The sequence below is a fragment of the Numenius arquata genome, chromosome 8 (genome assembly GCF_964106895.1).
Source record: "Numenius arquata chromosome 8, bNumArq3.hap1.1, whole genome shotgun sequence".
Taxonomy (NCBI): Eukaryota; Metazoa; Chordata; class Aves; order Charadriiformes; family Scolopacidae; genus Numenius; species Numenius arquata.
In genome coordinates this window covers 13,556,845-13,576,691 of record NC_133583.1, presented here as the reverse complement: position 1 = coordinate 13,576,691, position 19,847 = coordinate 13,556,845, and the positions used below count along the sequence as shown (strand labels likewise).

The 19,847-nt window shown below is 63.5% G+C and overlaps 1 protein-coding gene across 1 annotated transcript in view; it reads left to right on the top strand.

Moving 5' to 3' along the window:
- The window catches only part of COL7A1 (collagen type VII alpha 1 chain), a 41,764-nt gene that overhangs the window by 1,746 nt on the left and 20,171 nt on the right, over positions 1–19,847 (top strand). The window contains 36 exon segments of the mRNA XM_074151684.1: positions 8,497–8,604; positions 8,606–8,662; positions 8,664–8,742; positions 9,034–9,111; positions 11,050–11,140; positions 11,239–11,419; positions 11,497–11,656; positions 11,742–11,835; positions 11,921–12,079; positions 12,294–12,457; positions 12,556–12,685; positions 12,777–12,899; positions 13,568–13,717; positions 14,365–14,484; positions 14,599–14,745; positions 14,960–15,076; positions 15,152–15,301; positions 15,497–15,625; positions 15,713–15,859; positions 16,022–16,147; positions 16,218–16,361; positions 16,445–16,570; positions 16,644–16,790; positions 16,874–17,002; positions 17,083–17,229; positions 17,412–17,531; positions 17,617–17,763; positions 17,841–17,977; positions 18,060–18,186; positions 18,266–18,409; positions 18,481–18,641; positions 18,753–18,800; positions 18,946–18,972; positions 19,086–19,130; positions 19,327–19,419; positions 19,746–19,817. Of these exon segments, the coding sequence (XP_074007785.1) occupies positions 8,497–8,604; positions 8,606–8,662; positions 8,664–8,742; positions 9,034–9,111; positions 11,050–11,140; positions 11,239–11,419; positions 11,497–11,656; positions 11,742–11,835; positions 11,921–12,079; positions 12,294–12,457; positions 12,556–12,685; positions 12,777–12,899; positions 13,568–13,717; positions 14,365–14,484; positions 14,599–14,745; positions 14,960–15,076; positions 15,152–15,301; positions 15,497–15,625; positions 15,713–15,859; positions 16,022–16,147; positions 16,218–16,361; positions 16,445–16,570; positions 16,644–16,790; positions 16,874–17,002; positions 17,083–17,229; positions 17,412–17,531; positions 17,617–17,763; positions 17,841–17,977; positions 18,060–18,186; positions 18,266–18,409; positions 18,481–18,641; positions 18,753–18,800; positions 18,946–18,972; positions 19,086–19,130; positions 19,327–19,419; positions 19,746–19,817 (4,324 nt within the window).

Below are 19,847 nucleotides of genomic sequence, written 5' to 3'. Positions count from 1 at the left end.
CTGTATCTTGTGGTTTGCTCAGAGGAGGGCCGAGTTCTCCCTGTGATGAAGTGTCACCCAGGAGGGCGAGGGTGGTACCAGATGCTTGGCAGACTCCCAGGCTCGCCCTGCCCAGGCCTCCTGCACTTCACCCTGCCCTTCCGTGCACCGTGGGGACTTTGTACACCAGGAGAGAGGAAAGATGAGCTGCGGCATCCGGAATCATATCCAGAAATCCTGTATCCTATTTGAAGAGGAAACAGCTCATCTAAAGCTTTAGCGTATTCATTAGGTGGAAAAGCAAGGGACAAAGGGCCCATCCAGGCCTGACTGCCAGCAGCAGCCGTCCCGGGCTGCTGTGAGGCACGAGGCTGAGCAGGGCTCGGCAGCAGGACTTGTCTTTGTCTCGGCTCTCTCTTCAGTGGCGTGTCTGAAAGGGGGCGAGTCTGAGCCCTGAACACCCTCATTAAAAGCTGCTTTGCCCCACACGCCATCCAAAGAGGATCAGTAGTTCTCACTTTCCCATGCAAATCTCTTCTTTCCAGCTCTCTCCCCTTACACATTTTCCTTCCTCCAGCTCTGAGGTTTTTAGTGGGGCTGCCAGGCTGAAGTTCTGCTTTGCTGCTCATTGAGCCCATGGCTGGGGATGCCCAGAAAAGCTACTAGAACCGTGGTGCCTGGAGGAGGATCTGCCCAGGTTCCTCACCTGCCTAAGACTGGAAAATAGAGCTGGTGGCCCAGCATTAGGGTGCTGGGGGTGGCAGCATGAGGAGGTCCCAGCCCTGGTCTGTGAGAGCAGGCAGGATTTTTTTTTGTACAAAGTGGTGTCGATAGGAGTAGTACCTGTGCTGGATCATCTGCCAGATGCTCTGAAGATGCTGCTCCTGCTCGGTGTCCCACCATCCATTGCTGAGCCTTGGCTGTGCTCTGGGATTGTTTAAGGGGGCAAATAATGAAATTGGCTGACCTTGGTTGTTATAGCAATAAGTATAAGCAAGGGCCTCCCTGCATACTGTTCCTTGGCATGGAGCACAAACATTGGTCTTATCACTCTGAAAATGAGCAGTTTTCTCCACAATATGCCGTTAATTTCAGAGAGTTAGAGGAGGCCTAGCTAGGATGTAAAGTTACAGAACAGAAAATTGGTTCGGTTTTACTTCAAACCGGGACAGGCTCTGCACGCTGCCTTGGTGTGAGAACGGCATAGCACAGACAGCACAAGGACAGTGAAGGAAGCTGGATCAAATGCCACATGACCTGATTTGAGTGAGGCTAATTAAGATATTGAAGAAGGAGCCTGAATATCGGAGTGCTCTTCCTAGTTTCGCTAAGAGCCTGTGGTGTGATGTCGAGCGTTTAGCTTCTCTGGGCGCTGCGTTGCCCTGCTGTGAATGTGGTACTGACACTCGGTGCAGTGCACAGAATAAAGCCGCTCCGCGTGCACTGCCCTCGGCACACAGTGACCCAGATGTGCAAAGTGGTGTGTAAAACAGCCCCAGACTGTGCACTAGTTTCTACTTTGCATGTAACTTTTACTCAGAGTAGGCACTTGGATAATGCTATAAGGGGAACATGCTGCTTATCTTTTATTTGTTATATTTAGGGAAGCTGACTCTTCTTGGGGGGGATTTTTTCTTCCTTATTTGAATGTTTATTCTAGGGAATTAAAGTTGTGTTTCCTCAAGATTTAGGAGTTGATGGATTTCAGCTTCAGAAAACTGTATTCGGAGTTTCTCAGGGTACAGTGTACAGTTGAGCATTGCACAGATTCTTATATCCCAAGCTCATGACCTCTCCTTTCGGACTGCATTGCTCTTGAGCAGTGCTCGTGGTGATTGAGAAACAGACTTGGTGCTACTGATGAAACTTGGAGGGTGTGATTTCCAGGTGAGGGATCTGTGAAGTGATAATTTACCACAGACATGATGCGTAGGGCTGGGGCCTCTCACAGGAGGCTTGGTGGGCAGTGGCTGTAGGAGCCAGAGCAGCTGGCAGAGCCTAGGCAGTGTGTCCCTGGCAGGATCCTGCCTCCGCTCACCTGGTGCAGAAGATGCCCTCTGTGCCGAGGGGCTTCCAGGAAGAGGTGGTGGGTGAGTGTGCTTAAACCCTGGGCATCTGGCCTCCATGTGGTGGTTCTACATCTATTTCTACCCATTCCCCCCCACTCTGCTGCTGCGAGGCTGGAGGTCCCCGCTGCTCCCTGCTGTGGCTCTCCGACTTCCCCTGCTTTGTTTACGGCTGTTCCAGATGTGCAGCGCTTGGCAGGAGCCTCTATGACATGGGAACGCAAGTATCTCCTGTTTCTGCCTCGCACGCGCAGTGGTGACTCACAGGTGACCTTGCCCCAGCTTTGCTGAGGAGGATGGAGAGAGATGAGGTCCCCATGGTCCCAGGCTGGTGACTCCCAAAGGTGGAGGGGGGGCAGAGACAGGATCCTGTACTCCTCCCACCTCTATGGCAACGAGATGGGATGCAGAGGGGCTGCAGACATGTTTTCTGCAAGGAGCTGGAGCTCTGAGAGCCCATTGTCATTGTTCCTCTGGAGATGCGCTGTGTGGTCCTCTGTGGGACCCCCGCCTGGGCTGCTCAGTCTTCCTGCTGCAGCTCTGTAGCATCCTGCCTCGTGTCCCCCGTTGCCACGTCTGCGAAGGTCCTTGCGTGAGATGTATGTACGTGGCCACTCGCCCCGTGCTATCCTGGTGACGCAGCCCTCCTGCTCGATGGAGATATGAAGTCATCCCGGGGGGGGCTCTGCGGGGGGAGGAGTTCCCATGGTGACAGACAGCGATTCACCCCGGCGGGGCAGGGCGGGTGCTCCGTCCTTTTTATTCTTTTCTTCTGGAGTTGGGCACCCAGCCAAGGAGCTGAAGGAGCAATGGCACAGCCTCACGGGGGAGAGCCATGAGGACAAGTCTGGTCTCGTGAACTGCACAAATCCCTTCGCAGCACAGTTGTTCCCCCCCCCCACCGCTGTGCCCTGACTGCCGCCCCACAGGTAAAGGGTGCTCCCAGCCTATCCTGCAGCCTTTCTTGGGCCCCTGGGTGCTGCGTTCCCCCCCACCTTCCTCACCCCCCCAGCAGATTGATGGTCAAACCTTTATCATCCCTCCCATGGACCATGTCTGCTGTTTGAAACGCTTGGGGTGGTATCCTACAGCTGCTGGGGGTCCAGCGCTGTTAGCTGGCACACCCTGGTGGGGGAAGGTGCGATGGTAAAGGAGCTTGTGCCATCCACCTACTTTCACCAGCACCCAAGACTTGCAAAAGCCCCTTCCTGGGGGGCTGCAGCATGCCCCCAGCTCACCAGCAGTACATACCCCCTCCCATGCCCCTACCTGTCCTGTGCAGGGCTCCCTCCAGTGCCTCGGTGTGAGCTGCGCCATCCCCTCCCCAGTGGAACATGTGCCAGCGGCTGCCTGCTGGGCTGCAGTGCCGCCCTGCACGTCTCCCACCAGCCCTCCAGCCCCAGGTGATGCTCCCCACGGCTCCATCGGGGCCCCCCTTGCGCAAGGAGGGGCCAAGCCCCATGAAGAGCAGGATGGGGGCTCTTTCATGAGCCCTGCCAGAAATTTATACGGAGCCGCAGGTAATTTTTAGGGGGGGGTGTTGGTGCAGATTGTGAAACGCCTGAGTAGAGGCAGAGAGGAAGTGTTGAGCAACCACCCTGTTGTCCCAGCCACCAGAACCACATCCCAGACTCGAAAGTGGTGAACGGAAAGCACGATCTGCCAAAAGGGGAGCAAGCAAGGGGCAGCCTTTCCCTGGCACAGGGCAGTGGGAGAGGGGTTTGGAGAGCTGAGGTGGGCAAACTCCCTCTTGTGCTGCTGCTCTGCCTGGGCTGGCTGTGCCTCTGCCTCTGCCTGCGGCTCGGCAGCAGGAGGGCTCATGCCCTAGCCATTAGTGACTCGTTATTTCCGTCTCTGGGGAAGACTGTCCACAGTGAGCCCTGGTGCAGCAGCAGGGCCCTAGGACAGTGGTCCAGCGTGTCCTTGCTCTCGTCCTTCAGGGCTGGGATAGGGGCCCCCAAGGGTCAGCTCCTTGGACTCTAGCTATTCCTCTTGGCAACGCTCCTTCCGTGGGAATAGAGCTGCCCTGAGCCGCTGCAGCTGAAGAGGCATCTGCTGTTGCCGTTGGAGGGAGGAACAAATACTCCTGGCCCCATGAAGCTGTGTGAACCCCCTGCGAGGAGCAGCTTCTTGCAGCACAGCTGGCAGCATCCCGGGAACAGCTCCAGCTTCCCAGGCTGATGTACTGCCTGCCTGCCATTCCTCTCGCCTGCCTGGCAAGCGGTTGCTGTGTGCCCCTGCCACCACCCTGCTCCCCCCATGACCCCTGCCATGCTGCCGCCTGCTCCTGCAGGGTCTCCAGGGTCCATGGAGACTCACATGGCCAGGTTAGTCCTCAGCTGGCCTTGTGGCCCTGGGTACCATGCTGAGAGCCGAGCAGCTGCTGCTTCCCTACCCTGAGAGGGGAAAAATCTTGGTGTCGGGCAGCAGAGCTGCTCCCGTGCACAGGGAAGGTGGTGGTGCCTTGCCCATCTCCCCCTACACCAGCTGCTCCCAGCTCTGGGGCTGGGGAAGAAGGGATGGGGCAGCCATGGCTTCATGGTGCTCGTCCCCCTCTGATGGGGTGTGGAGGTGCTGTGGGGTTTGGGACCTTGTGGTCAGATTGTCCCCATGTGTGGCAAGGGCTGCTGTGCTGCTGGCAAGTGCCCCAGCTCTGCAGGGTTGGGCTCTGTGTCCTGGGCTCCTGCAGATGCCCCTGCTCAGCTGCTCACTGGGGCAGTCTGATGTGAAGGAGAGATCAATGGTACCATCCTGCCCATGGCGTTGGTGAGTTTCTCTGTGAGGTTCCTGGGAGCCATGCTGGGCTCCTGTGTGTCCTTCCAGTCCCCTGAAGCCGTGGTGCCCCTCCTGCCCTGCCCCTGGGAGCAGGGTTTGGTGCAGAGTGGCAGGTACTATGCCAGGAGCAGCCCCTGCCTGGGTGACAGCCTCCCCCAGCACCCAGTTGGGGGCTGAGCTGCGCCATGTGCTGCACACCTTCCCGGGGAGATGACTGGTGAGGGCTTGAGGCAGCCAGGGATGTGACACCTTGGTGTTTGCAGGTTAGAAGATCCCTGGCCCTGCCGGGAAGCACCAATGACCTGGCCTTGCCCCAAACCACTCTCCCAGGGGACAGCTGCAGGAATGCCACCTTTCACCTCTTCATCCTGTTGCCGGGCCCAGGGTGCTGCACCACGGATCGTGCTGGTCCCTGTGGCCCCCTGCGGCCGTGCGGGGTGGGCAGGCAGGCTGGGCATCAGCGGTGGGTGCGGGCGGGCACGGGCTGGCTGAGCCCCGGCGTGTTGAGTCACGCTCTGCGCACCGGGGACCCAGCCCGCACATGCCCTGAGCGCGTGCCCTGGGCTGGCAGCTCTTCCTTGGCTCCTCTTCATCTTCTCCTTCCTGCAGACATCCAAGGGGTAAATGCTCACTTTGCCAGCCCCTGCTCTGGAACCACGATGGGTCCCCCTTCGTGCACCCTGAGCCCAGCTGTGCCCTGGATGCTGCCTGCTGCTGCCTGTAAATCCCGCAGGCAGGGCTGGGCCGGGAGTGCCTTAATCCTCTGTGCCCCCGAGGCAGGCAATTTGTCTGTCCCGACCAAGAGTTTCCCTTCCACAGCAGCGTGTGCTGGGCTGGCTGGGGCATCTCCAAGGCATGTGCACCCCATGGGGCTGTCAGCATGGGGAAAAAGCAGCTCTGGCCCCACATGGAGGTGCTGGGGGAGCTTTGTGGCACCCGGTCCCCGAGTTTCCATCCTCTCCTGCATCCCTATCCTTGGGTGTGAGCCACGTTTATTTTATGGAGCCTGATCCCTGCTGTGGGTGGGGTCCCACAGGGCCAGAAGCAAAGGGGAGCAGCTCCTGCCTCAATCAGTTGAGAAGCCAGATTCCTGAAGGATGAGGCAGGCTGCGTGGTGGGGCCACATCACCTCTGGGGGCACTTCAGTCCCTGCCTGCACCCTGCATCCCCAACACCCAGCCCCAGCCACTGTGTAGCCTCTCTGGGCATCCCGAGCAACCCCCAAAGCCCAGCCACAGGATGCAGCTGATGAAAGCAGCTTGTTAATTAGGGACTCTGGGCCCCTACGCTGTGCTGCTGGCTCCTCATCCCGCTGCCATTGTGTCCTCCCCCATCACCCTCCCTGTCTGGCATGCTGGCCCCATGCCGTTGCAAAGTGCCACCAGCCCTTCCCCTCCCTCACTGTCCCTGAGAGCCAGCCCAGTCTCTGTGGTCAGCCTGAGCAGGGCTGCCTTCTCCTGCCTGACTCAGCAAAGGGGGTGTCACATCCCCGTGGTGCCACCGTTCCCTCCCTGAGTCCTGTCTGTGTGGACAGCAGGGGCCTGGCCACAGTCCAGCGAAGCTTCGTGAGATGCTGGTGTTTGGCCATGCCAGCAGCAGCCTCCAGACACAACAATTTACAAGCAGGAAAAACTTCCTATCCCTCCGCAGCAGCTGTGGGGGGAGCCAGGGCACACGCCTGCCCCATGGTGAGCCTCTGTCATCCTTCACCAACCAGAGTCTCTCTGCTGCTGCCCCCACAGCCCCTGTGGTCCCATAGCTGGGAGCATCCCCAGAGCTGCTGGGCAGAGAGGGCAGCTCGCCAGTCATGGCTTCACCCTGATGTGATCCTTTGCTTGCTTTTCCTGCAGGGATGTGGCTTTGGGCAGCAGGAGGACAGGGGGTGCTGTGAGATGTCCCCTCCAGCACAGAGGAGCTGGGGACCTGCTGTCCGTTCCCCTTGGGAAGCGCAGCCCGAAGGGCTGGCACGGCCATCTCCCACCCCAAATCCCTTGGGACAGGTCAGCAGGAGGTAAGGGGTGACCAGGTCCTCTCCCTGGCCCATTTCATGGCCCCTGGGCTTGCTGGGGAGTCCCGTGGAGTGGCACGGGGGTCCCTGGGGCCACACCATGAGCGTGGTGCTGGCCCTCCAGCACTCTCCCCGAGCTGGCTGGTTATGGCAGCGGGGGTCCAGAGGCTCGTTTCCTGGGATGCTGGGGGCAGGCGGCTGAGTGCCGCAGCAGGGAGCTGGTGGTGGCTGGTGCTGGGAGACATTCCTGGAGCGTGTCCCAACTGGTCCCTGCGGCAGGCGAGGTTCCCCCTCCGGCCAGCTCCTCCTCCCCTTGCCCGCCTCAGCGCCAGACCCCCATCGCTCCCCTCCACCTGAAAGCCCTCAGATTTAAGAGGGCCTGGAGAGGGGGCAGCTCCCTTCCAGCAACCCCAGGGCTGCCCCATGCACCCCTGCCAGCTGGGGATGCCTATGCTGTACCATGGCAGGGAGCGCTGTCGGACCCCCGTAGGGCCAGGAAACTAAAATCCTGTGAGGGTTGTGCCAAATCCCAGTCCGTGCCAGATCAGCACCAAAGGCAGTGGCTGCAGGACGCGGGCAGATGATGGGATCGCAGCTGGTTCTGCAGCCCAGCACACGTCTCACCATGCTGCGTGACTCATCTTCCCTGATGCAGAGCTGAAACCTCACCTGGGGCTGAAGAAAACAGATTTTCCTCTTGTTTCCCTCTAAGGCAGCAGTGAGGCCGCTTGGCTGGCAAGTGCAGGGCAGGGAGAGGCTCAGCCCCGGTGCTTCCCGTGTGCCCACCCTCAAACCAGGGGGTTCTCATTCCTGGGGGTAGGGTGGCCCTCTGTGGGGCTTGGAGCTGGTGCTCCCCCTGTGCCTGCAGCCAGGGCAGTGCCCTGCAGGGAGCCGGGCTGGTGAGACCTGGGGAGATGTTTTGGGACATCTTGTGATCTGAGACTTACGGGGCAGCAGAGGCTGTGCCGTGGTGGAGGGTGCATAGCCAGCTGGTAAGTGGTATTTGGAGACTGGGATGGCATCCACAGGGCACGCAAGGGCAAGGGGCTGGGGCTGGGGTCAGGGTCAGCCTTGCAAGCTTTGATCAGTGTCAGTGGAGAGGAGTCACCGTGCTTCGGGGCCAAGCCAGCCAGGAGATGGGGAAGCCCAAGCCTGGGCTGTGGGAATGAGGACTGGTGTCTGCCAGCCCTCCAGGCTTGGGAAAGGGCCGACAGCTTTTCGGGATGTTCCTGGAGGGACTGGCGTGCAGCGGCGTAGGACGGCCGCATGAGTCACTCACACCTGGTGCTCTCCCTCCACTGAGGCAGCACCATCCTGCGCCCGGGGCCGCAGATTCCTTCCCCAGCCCTGGTATGTGGGGGTGAGCTGGGAAACACCACGGAGGGGGAGGCACTCTGGTTTTGGGGACCCACCATCCCCTTTGTGTAACCCCCCTCCAATGTCAATGCAAGGAGGAGGCTGGTGGTAAGATGGCCAAGATGCTCCTGGGCTGCCGGGCTGCCTTTGGGGGAGCAGCGTTTGGGGAGCACCCCACACCAGTGCCTGCCACGTTCCTGGGAGTTGAAGAGGCAGGCAGAGTCCCCGGCATGGCTGCAAAGCATTGCTGCCCTGGTGCCTCTGCCTGCGGTGCCCGCTGGGCAATGCTCACCCCAGCGCTGCCCCTGTTAGCCAGCGTGACCCCTGGCCGCCTGTGCCCTGCTGCTGACACCGTGCTGTGGGGCTGCTCCGCCAGCTCCGGGCCCGGGGCCAGCCACAGAGCCCTTGGCAGACCCCTCCACTCCCTGTTTAGCGAAGCCCCTTGTCTAATTGGGACAAGCCGCCCTGTCTTCATTAAGTGAGCTCTGGTGGGAGGAGGGCTTGGGGATGGTCCTGACCTGGGGATGCTGGACCCACGGCTGGACCCACAGAGCTGGGGTGGACAGGGGGAAACCTGTGGCCACGGTGAACTTTGAAGCTGGTGGACTGGGGTCTAACGAGAGGAAGGCTTATGAAGAGGAGGGGATGCACTGCTTGCTGTGCCTTTAAGAAGAGTGGGGGCATCACCGCTCCTCCCCTGCTTGGGAACAGTGTGTGCCTGGGAAAGTTGCCTGCAGCCGGCCCTGGAGCATCTTTGCCCGGTGGCAGGTGGCCCTGCCCTGGGCCCCCAGCTGTGAGGTGGCCCTGGGCCCCAAGGACCCCCACTGTCGCTTCCCTCGCTGCCTGCAGGAAGATGCCCCCGGACCTGCCTGCTGTTCTGCCAGGAGCCAGAGGGGAGTCCATGGGCCAGTGGCCGGGAGGGCACAGGTATGCAGGGTGATGGAGACAGGGGGATACAGGGTGGCCAAGGGGACAGAGGGAAGGTGGCTTAGAGCAAATGCTGGGGCTATGAGCTGGGAACAGCCCCAGGTGAGCACAGGCACCAGTGGGGAGGGTGGGGTCCAGCATGATGTGTCCCAAGGAGCAGTGTGGTCCCATGGGGTGCACCCTGGGCCAAGGATGAGCCCCATGGGACAGTCCTGCTAGTTGCTGGGTGGGAAGAGAGTGAGGGCAGGGCAGCACGGGGTCCCTGCCCACCTTGCTGGGCATCCTCTCCTTTTTGCTACCTTCCACCAACTGCAATCACATCACCAGTGGCTTTCCAGCATGTTTCTCCAGCTCTGGGGTAGGTCTTGGACATCAGTCTGCTCTGGTGGGAGATGGTGTCCAGATCAGGGTGAGAAGATGCCCCACAGCAGGCTCCTGGGCAGTCTCTGTACTTGAGCCATGGGTACTAGGGTCCTATGTGATGGGTACCATGACCTGTGGGTGCAGGAAAGGTCCTGGCCGAGGTCCTGCCATCCTGCAGCCCCGTGGGAGCTGCGCTGGCATGAGGAGCAGTCCTTCTCCACCACCATCGTCCTCCCCAGGGCTGGTGCTTGGAGCCAGGCTCTAACCGGGAGGGGGGCAGGGGCTCAGTCCCTGTGGCTACCCCATCCAGCTCTGCCCAGGGCCAGGCATTGCCCTGAGGTTCCTAGGGACACTTTCCCTCGGGATGGATGGAGGTGTGCAGCCAGCAAACTGGCAGGTCGGAGCCACTCACCACGTTCCAAGGACATGGAGGATGGAGATGCTGGAGGGAAATCTACCCTGAGCCTCACAGGGGCTTCTTCCATTGCAAGCCCAGCAGAAACCCTTGCCTGGAGGGGTCCAACCCTTTTCCACCGGCGCGGGAAGCCGGGATAGCGCTTTGCGGGGAAACAGCCCGAAAAACTTATTTCCTCCCCTCCCCGCGGAGCGGGTGGGAAAAGCTCTTTTGGGGGGCCGGGCTGAGCGGGGGCCGCTCCTCTCCCGCTCCCCCCCCATTACCTCCTCCCGGCACCGCGCTCCGGGCCGCCCTCAATAAAGGGGCGGGAGCGCCGGGGGCCGCCCGGCGCCGGCACCGCCTGCGCCCGGCTCGGCACGGCACGGCACGGCACGGAGCGGCACGGCTCGGTGCAGCCCCGCGGGGGGCGGCGGGTGAGTGCTGGGGGCTGGGGAGGCGGGAGGAAGGACGGGACGGTGGCGGGGGGGTCCCCGCTGCAGGCAGGGGGTCGCTGCGGGGCAGGACCGAGCCACCCGGGCGGGCACCCGTGGGCGCTCGCCCGCCCTCCCGCGCCGGGGCGACTGCGGGGCTCGCACCTCCCGGGGTCAGCCGGGCCGGGCTGTGCTTGGGCTGGGACCCGGCGCGGCCATCACGGTGGTGTCAGGCCGGGTGCCACCCGCAGCCTCGCGCCCACCGCAGCCGTGTGCGTGGGAAGCGGAGGAGCATGGAGGGAGTGGGGGTGTCGCGGGCAGGGCTTGCCCACCTTGGCTCCCCGCTGCCCTTAGAGCACCCCGATTTTGCGGGGAGCCCCCGCAGGCATGGGGGACCGGCGGGCAGGAGCTGCCGGGGTGAGCCGGTGCCGAGGTGTGGAACAGGCAGGAGGCAGCGGGAAGGGCTTGTGGAGGCAGAGCCTGCGCACACCCTGCAACCGGGGCTGGCAGCCGCCCACCGGCCGGGGCACGGCTCCCCGGGCATCGGGCAGCAAGCGGGGCCACCGGCCAGGCTGCACGGGGAGGACTGGAGTGGGGCCAGGTGCTGGCTGGCGTGGAGCATCCACGCGACGGTGCCGTCCCGTGCCCAGCACTGCCACCGGCCAGTGCCATGCCATGGGACAGCCACTGGCACTGCGCCCACCTGGCCAGACACAGGCCAGGTAGCGATGGCAGCATCCTCTCTTGCAGGCTCCCACAATGAGCGGCAGGCTCCTGCTCCTCGCCGTGCTCCCCACGCTCCTGGGCCCCCCGGCTGCCACGGCGCAGAAGAGGAGCCAAGGTAGGTGCTGAGCACTGGGTGTGGAGGGAGTGAGAGGGGCCTGGCACCACTGTGCTTTGGTGCCCGACCGTGTCCTGAGCTCTGTCACCCTCCCGCAGCAGTGTGTGAGGATGTGCTGGAGGCCGACATCGCCTTCCTGGTGGACGGCTCGTCCAGCATCGGCAGGAATAACTTCCGCGCCGTCCGCACCTTCATGGACGACCTGGTGGGGCCCTTCGTGCAGGTGGTGGGTGAGAAGGCGGTGCGCTTCGCCGTGGCACAGTACAGCGACGAGCCACGGTGAGCCCCAGGGAAGAGGCAGGCAGGGCAGTGGGGCAGCAGGGCCAGGAGATGACATGTCCCCCTACATCCTTCAGGGTGGAGTTCTCCTTCTCCCAATACACTGACGGGATGAGCATCCGGAGGGCCATCCAGCAGCTGAGCTACAAGGGTGGCAACACACGGACTGGTGCCGGCTTCCGCTATGTTGCTGACAACTTCTTCAGCCCCACACAGCTCCGGCCTGGGGTCCCCCAGGTATGTGCAGGGCAGTGGCCCTGGGGATACCCCGGGGGGGATGTGGCCCTGTGCTGGGTCTCACAGCTCTTGCCTGATGCTGCAGATCTGCATCCTCATCACAGATGGCAAGTCCCAGGATGATGCTGAGGGTGCAGCAGCGAAGCTGAAGAACCAGGGCATCAAGATCTTTGCCGTAGGTGAGCAAGGCTTCAGTGCCGGAAGAGGGGCTCTCCCAGTGGGTTCAGGGTCCCTGTCCTCAGCCATCATCTCCGTCTCTGCCAGGGATCAAGAACGCTGACCACAAGGAGCTGATCCGCGTGGCCTCAATGCCCACCGATGCCTTCTTCTTCTATGTTGGTGACTTCAAGCTGCTAGGAACATTGGTGCCACTGATGACACGCAGGGTGTGCACGAGTGTTGGAGGCACCCTGCGCCGGCTGGGTATGGATCCCTATCCTCCTCCCTGCAGGCAGTGGGTGCCGGTGGTGCTGGATGTCGGGCTGTACTCACCCTGGGTACACACTTAGTACCCATCCTCCCCAAAATGCCCTCCTGGCCATCTTGTCCTGCTGGGCATGTGGCTGTGCCACCTTGGCAAGCTCTCGCCCCCCGCCCCACGGACCCTGGAGCTGATGGCTTCTGTGCTCTACTGCAGATGGGCCAAGCCACACAGGCCCCTCCAACCTGGAGATCCTGGAGCAGGGCCTTGACCAGCTGCAGATCCGCTGGACGGCGGCCAGCGGCCCCGTCACCGGCTACCGGGTGCAGCGTGTGCCGCTGACGGGGCTGGGGCAGCCGATCGTGGCAGAGAGGCAGGAGGTGAGTGCTCCCACCTGACTGTTCAGAGTCCCCGGGGGTCCTCGGTGGCTCTGTGTGTGGCCTGGGTATGGCGAGGGGGTGACACTGTCCCTGCCCAGGTGAGCCTGGGGCCACGGGAGACGAGCACCGTGCTGCGGGGGCTACGCGTGGGGACGGAGTACCTGGTCACTGTCACTGCCCAGTACGCCAACAGCATCGGCGAGTCGGTGTCCGGCCGAGCACGCACCCGTGAGTGTCCATGCCACCGGGACGCGGGCAGGTGCTGGGTGCCCGCAGCACACGGGGCTGGGGGCTCATCCCTGGCTCTGTGTGCCCCCAGAGAGCCGTGCCGGCTCTGTGATGGATTTCCGTGTGGTGGAGACTGGACCGACCTTCCTACGGCTTGCCTGGCAGCCCGGCCCCGAGCCCCCCCAGGGCTACGGCCTCAGCTACGCCGTGAAAGGTGAGGGGATGGTGCTGCCTGGATGCCCTGCATTTGCGCAGCCCTGGGGGCCAGGCAGGACATGGCAGGGGGCTGCATGCAGGGGGTTGCAGGGCAGGGTGCATGCACGGGGAGGTGTGTGCACGGCAGGGTTGATGCAGGGGAGCATGCTGAGTGCACCACCGCTGTGTGCGTGCTTGCCTTCGCCATGGTGGCTGCCGCTCGTGTGCTGGCTGTGGGGCATGCGTGTGTGCAGAGGCGTGGAGGCGGCGTGTGTGTTCCTACACCCAGAGGCTTTGGTGTGCAGGGGTGCGTGTGGGTGCACACAACGGCCAGGGGTCCAGTGTGTGCCCCGGCCCGGGGCTGGGAGTGCAGGCATGTGTGTGCCCCCATGGTTGCTGCATGTGCCCCCACGGTTGCTGCATGTGGGGGGCGGGTGGCAGACCCCCGTTCCAGCCAGGCGCTGGGCTGGAGCCGCACACCTGGCAGCCCCTCCCTGTCCCCGGGCGCTTCGGGGGGTGCCCCTGCCCTGGCCGCCTTCCCAGCCTCACCCCACGCTCCCCACCCCTGGCACCGCCTGGCATCCCCGGGGCAGGGTGCCGGCCCGTGGACACCCCTTCCCTGCCGGGCCTGGCATATGCCGTGCCCCTGCGCCCACCCGCACCCCTCCGCCTCCCTCCCCCCCCCAGGAGCAGCCCAAGAGGAGGAGAAGAGCCTGGGGGCCAGCGCACAGTCAGCCACGCTGAGCAACCTGCGCCCCGACACTGAGTACGTGGTGATGCTCCGGCCCCGCTACGCACAGCAGCCGGGTGTCCCCACCACCCTCACCACCCGGACACGTAAGCACCGTGCCCGTCCCTGGGCTCAGCCGGGGACTGGGATGAGTTCCCAGCACAAGGATACCCCTCCGGTCACTGTCCCAGCGCAACTACAAGGGGATGCTCCCAGCCCCAAAAGGTGCTCCCGGAGGGGATGCAGCACTGTGTGCTCTCCCACCTCCTTCATAGCCTTGTGGGAGTGTTTCCGCTGGAGCTTTCCCCACGTGACGTAAAAATGTCGACCGAAAAAATGCAGGGTTTTTTTTTTGACAAATTCAAGCACCGCACTCTGGGAGGAAAGCACGTTTTCTGCAAGGGTGGTGGAAAGCAGTGCCGGGCAGGAGCCGGGGTGAGGCCCCAGGGCAACACCTTTACAAGCCTCAAATTTTGGCAAACCGATTCCTGCAGCTGCCCCAGGCAGTCTGAACCCGCAGAAAGTATTTAAGGCATTAAGAGGAAGGCGTTTGAGCTCCAGTTTGCTGGAGCGGGGGTGCTTTGAAGGAGCCGCCTGGGCGCAGGCTGCGCTCCTTGACCTCAGTGCGGTTCAGCATCCATGAGAGGGGGTAAGGGGGCTTCCCCCCACCCCGAGCAGGTGCGTTTGCAGGTGAAGGTGCTTCCCCCTGCCCTGCTCTTGCGTGGGGGATGTGATGGGCACCTCTCGCCCACAGGACGCCTGCTGGGTGTGCAGCATTTGGCCGTCCACAACATCTCGGCGCAGAGCATGCTGCTGGCCTGGCAGCCTGTCAGCGGTGCCACCGGCTACCGGCTCTCCTGGGCAACCCTCACAGGTAGGTACCCATCCCAGAGCTTACCCCCCTTCTGCTGATGGCCAGGGAGGAGGAACAGGAGTGCGGTGGTGGCACCCAGACCCCCCCAAGGGACTTCTGTGGTGGCTCTCGCAGGGCAGGACAGGCACAGGGTGGACCTGGATGCCGGGCGGACATCACATGCACTGGGGGGGCTACAGCCCAACACTGAATATGTTGTGACGGTGGCCCCACTCTTCGGGCAGCTGGAGGGGCCCACAGCCACTGTGCGGCAGAGGACAGGTAGGTGGCTGGTACGGGTGATGCCATCCTGCCGCTGGCCTCTAGCTCTACCCCAGTGCCATTGCCGCAGGATGGGGTGAGGACCATCCCCCATGAGCCCCCCAACACAGTGATGCTCCCCACCCTGCCATGTGCAGGACTGGTGACACACCGGGGTGGGTGGCCTGTGGCAGAGCAGCACATGTCAGCCTGGCCCACGGGGTCTCTCTTGCAGAGGCAGGTCTGGAGCAGACACTGCGGACCAACATCCTGGGCCCCACGTCCATCCAGGTGCTCTGGACTGGCGCTCGTGATGCCCGTGGCTACCGCCTGGAGTGGAAGAGAGCCACAGGTGGGCTCAGGGTGCCTGGTCACCCCCACAGACCCCCCGTGCTGGCAGCTGGCAATGACTCTTTTTTCTCTGCAGGACCGGAGCCCCCCAGGACGATGTTGCTCCCCAGCAGTGTCAACACCTACCAGCTGACGGGGCTGCAGCCAGGCACCGAGTACCGCATCACCCTCTACACACTCTACGATGGTGGGGAGGTGGCCACCCCCGTCACCACCTTCCAGACAGGTGAGTGATCACTGTGGGTACCCTGGGTTCTCCCTCCCTCTTCCAAGCCATTGGGATGGAGGAACTTCCCATGTGGCATTGCTCACCCTGGGCCATGAGACCCCTCATCTCTCCAGTCACAGGCCAGGGTGAGGATGGAGGCCATGCAATCCTGGCTGTGTGGCTCCAGCCGTGCCTCACTATGTCCCCACACAGGTGTGGAGGTGCCTGTGGGTGCCGTATCAGACCTGCGGCTTGTTGAGGAGTCGGGCAGGCGAGTGCGGCTGGGCTGGACCAGCGTCCCCGGTGCCACCGAGTACAAAGTGGTGGTGCGCAACAACCAAGGTGAGCGTGCGGGCAGGGGTGCAGGCAGCACCCATGGGACCCTGGCTGGCCAGGACTGAGGGTCTGCGGCCACCTCGTTCCTGGCAGATGGCACAGAGAGGACAAGGCGCGTCCCGGGCAGCCAGACAGGGCTGGAGCTGGGTGACCTCCGGGAGGGCATTGCCTACCTGGTGCGTGTCTCGGCGCTAGTGGGTGGCCGGGAGGGCAGTCCCGCCACACTGACCATCCGCCTCAGTAAGTCCATGCCAGGGTTTGGCACCGAGAGTCCCTGAACTGTATTACTCCCCCATCATGCCTTTGTCTTCTGTCCTCTGGCAAGCCCTCAGGGTGCTACGGTGGCTGTGGGGCTCCTCTGGGCACCCTGAGGTGACACCACGGTGCTGTGTGGTGGTGCAGAGTACCCAGCGGTGGGCAGCATCTCAGAGCTTCAGGTGATGGAGGCCGGTCCCAGCCAACTGCGGGTTACCTGGCGAGGGCTGCCGGGCGCCGGGGGCTACCTGCTGACCTGGCGAGGCAGTGATGGTGAGTGTGGGACCACGGGATACTGTGGCGGTGGTGCCAGAGCCCTCCCTATCCTGGCCACCTCTTCTAGGTGTGGAGCAATCCCGTTTCCTCCCTGCCGACCCCACCACCTTCACCATTGAGGGGCTGCGTGCCAGCATTGTCTACACCGTCAGTGTCTCAGCCATTGTGGATGGCCGTGAGGGCAGCCCTGTCACTGCCACAGGACGGATAGGTGAGGTGTCCCCCCTACCCGTCACTGCTGGCTGGTGCTGCTTGCTGGGAGCCCAGGTGACAATGGCCCTCTCGGTGTCACAGCGCCTGAGCAGGTGGGGACGGTGTCCCAGCTGGAGGTACAGGCGTCCAGGAGCAACGTTGCCCGTGTCACCTGGGTCGGTGTGCCGGGAGCCACTGCCTACCGTGTGGTGTGGAGCCGCAGGGACGGTACTGTGGGATGGGCATGGAGGCGGGATGCAAGGGCAGCGGGGTGGAGAGCTGATGCCATGGTCCTTGGCAGGGGGCTCGGAGAACAGCCGGCGGGTTCCCGGCCACACCAGCTCCTTTGACATCCCTGACCTGGAGGGAGGTGTCTCCTACACTGTGAAGGTGACAGCGCTCATTGGCAACCGGGAGGGCAACCCTGTCTCCATCATCGTCACCACCCGTGAGTGCTGTGCAGGGGGAAGGCAGCATCCTGGGATGGCACTGGGCACTCCTGCCCCTAACGCCTACCCTTCTGTCCCACAGCGGAGGCAGCCCCACTGCCCCCCGTCAGCAGCTTCCAGGTGACGGAGGCCTCAGAGCACCGCCTGCGCCTGGCCTGGGTGCCGGCGGCCGGCAGCGCCGGGTACCGCCTGGTCTGGCGCCTGGCTGAGGGTGAGTGTGGCCGGCTGGCACCCCTGCATCCCTGCCAACCCCTGTGCCGCACCCCCTCACCCCTCTCTCACCCTGGGCAGGGGGCCCCCAGCGCAGCCAGCAGCTCCCAGCCACTGCCAGCTCCTACGACCTGGGGGGGCTGGAGCCAGGACGGCGCTACCACATCAGCATCACCAGCCTGGCCAGCGGCCGGGAGAGCGAGCCAGCCACTGTCACTGCCATCACTGGTAAGGGACTGCGTGGTGCCAAGGGGGCATCGGAGTCACGGTGAAGGGCTGGAGGCCAGAGGTGTGCCCGGGGACTGGGCTTTCCCAGCCTTGGGCTGGGGAGGGAGATGGGTGGGGAGCTGGGAGTGGAGTAGGGGATGACCTGTGGAGCCAGGACACCGTTTCCTCCTCCTCCCCAGCAGCTGCCCCAGCCCGTGTCGCCAGCCTGCGCGTGACAGATGTACGGAGAGACTCAGTGACGCTCACCTGGACCCCTGTCCCTGGTGCCTCCGGCTACGTCCTCTCCTGGAATCCCCCTGCAGGTGAGATGGGTGGGTGGCCCCAGGACATGGAACAGTGGCAAGGGGGTGCTTGCCATCCCCCCTGACTCTGTCCCTTGGGTGTCAGCCGGTGGGGAGACGAGGCGGACGCTGCCTGGTGCTGCCAGCTCCCAGCAGGTCTCTGGGCTGCGCCTGGGCCAGCGCTACACCTTCACCCTTCGCCCGCTCCTGGGGAGCGCACCGGGTGCTGAGACCTCCATCAGCGAGCGCACAGGTACGGTGGGGTCACTAGAGGGACAGGCTGGGCTTGTCTCTGCTCTGGTGGCGGATTCACCCCTGCCCTGCCCGCAGTCTGCAGGGATGCCCGCGGTGACATCGTCTTCCTGGTGCATGGCACCCGCGACAGCTCCGCCGGTGCTGATGCCATCCGCACCCTCCTCTCCAACACCGTGTCCGCCATGGGGCGCCTGGGCCCTGAGGGCACCCAGGTAGGGGGCTGCTGCGGTGGTGGGAGACCCGTGGGGGGCACGGGTGGGCAGCGGTGCCCACTGCTCCCCTGTACCTTCGCAGGTGGCTCTGGCCACGTACAGCTACCGCAGCCTGCCCTGGCTGCTCCTCAACCGCTCCAGTGACCTGCCTACCGTGCTGGAGCAGATCCGCACCATACGCTACGAGGAGCCCAGCGGCAACGCTATTGGTGAGAGGCGGCACTGGGAGCCGGGGCAGTGGCTGGTGGGATTCTGCTGACCGTCTGCCCCCTCCTTATCCCTCCCTAGGGGCAGCCATCACCTTTGCCAGGACTTACTTATTGAGCCCTGGCGCGGGACGCCGACCTGGCGTGCCGGCGGTGCTGGTGGTCCTGGCTGACGGACCCTCGGGGGACGACGCCATCACTGCGGCCAGGGATATCAAGGCTGGGGGTGAGGATGGATGGGGTCCCAGCAGGGTGTGCGGGGAGTTCTGCTGGGTGCTGAGGGTGCTCTTGGCTCAGGGGTCCAGGTGCTGGCTGTGAGCTTGGAGGGGGCGGACCAGGAGCAGCTCCGGCGCGTGGTCACCAGTGAGGATCCACGGTACATCTATCAGGACGGTGGCGCCCTGGCAGAGCTGGAGGGAGAGCTCACCGATGACCTCTGCACCATCATCTCCATCAGGGTAAGGGGCCAGGGTGCCCTGGGGGGTGTGGAGGGGGAGCAGCCCTGTGGGGGCCAGGGGCTTCTCCTACCGCTGGCTTCACACAGGTTTCTCTTCTCTTGCTAGCCGGAGCCAGAGCCAGAGCCAAAGCCGAAGCCCTGCACTGTGCAGTGCCCCAGGGTAAGGATCTCCACCCCGTGCTATGCCGTGCTGTGCCACAGGGGCTCAGTATGGATCAGGGACTCCCCAGCTTGCCAGTAGCAGCACAGTGGGGAGCTGAGCATGGGGGTGCAGCCCTTAACCCCTTCCCTCTGTCTCCTCACAGGGCGAGAAGGGAGACCGCGGCGAGGCAGTGAGTGCTTTGGCGTCCCACCCCTGGCTGGTGGCTCTGGGGGGGGCTGTGTACCCCAAAGCATGCTGATTCCAGCCCACAGGGGGTGCTCACCACTGACTTTGTCTCCACAGGGACCACAAGGACGCATGGGGCCACCAGGTCCCCCTGGCGAGCCGGTAATATCCTGATGGGGGGAGGGAGATGGGGGGCAGCTCCCTGGCAGGGGGCATGGACATGGTCCCCGCATCCCCTTGTCCTGCTGGCAGGTGGGTGTGGGCCAGGGACCTGTCCAGCCCTTGACACAGGGGTAGACAGAGAACATCCCTTGGCCACCACTCGCCACCCAGCCTCTCCTCTCCGCTGTCGCCCCAGGGCCGCCATGGACTGCCTGGCCCTCCAGGACCCCCAGGGCCACAGGGTCTGCCGGGAGAGAGTGCCGAGCGGCCAGGCAAGAAGGGGGATAGGGTGAGTACCTCTGACCCCTCTCACCCAGGCACCCCAGGGTCCCTGGGCATAGTGACCTGGCCCCATGGGGCCTCTCTCTGCCCCTCGTCCCTCTCTTCTTCATCTCCTCACCCAGGCCAGAGGAGGCTTCTGCTTGGAGAGCCCCACAGGTCCATCCCCACGCTGCTCCCTCACACCCCAGCTCAGCAGGGGAAAGGCAGAATCTGGCTCTGTCATGAGGCTGTCCTGGGCTCCCAGTGCTGGGACCAGCACTGCCTGGGGCACTGGTGGAGTCTGGCAGTGCCAGGGTGCACCGGGTGCTGGCATGATGCTCCTCTCTCCTGCAGGGATTCCCTGGAGCTGATGGGACACCAGGAAGCCCCGGCCGCCCTGGGAACCCTGGATCACCTGGTCAGCCAGTGAGTGAGGGTGTCCCTTAGGTTTGGTGC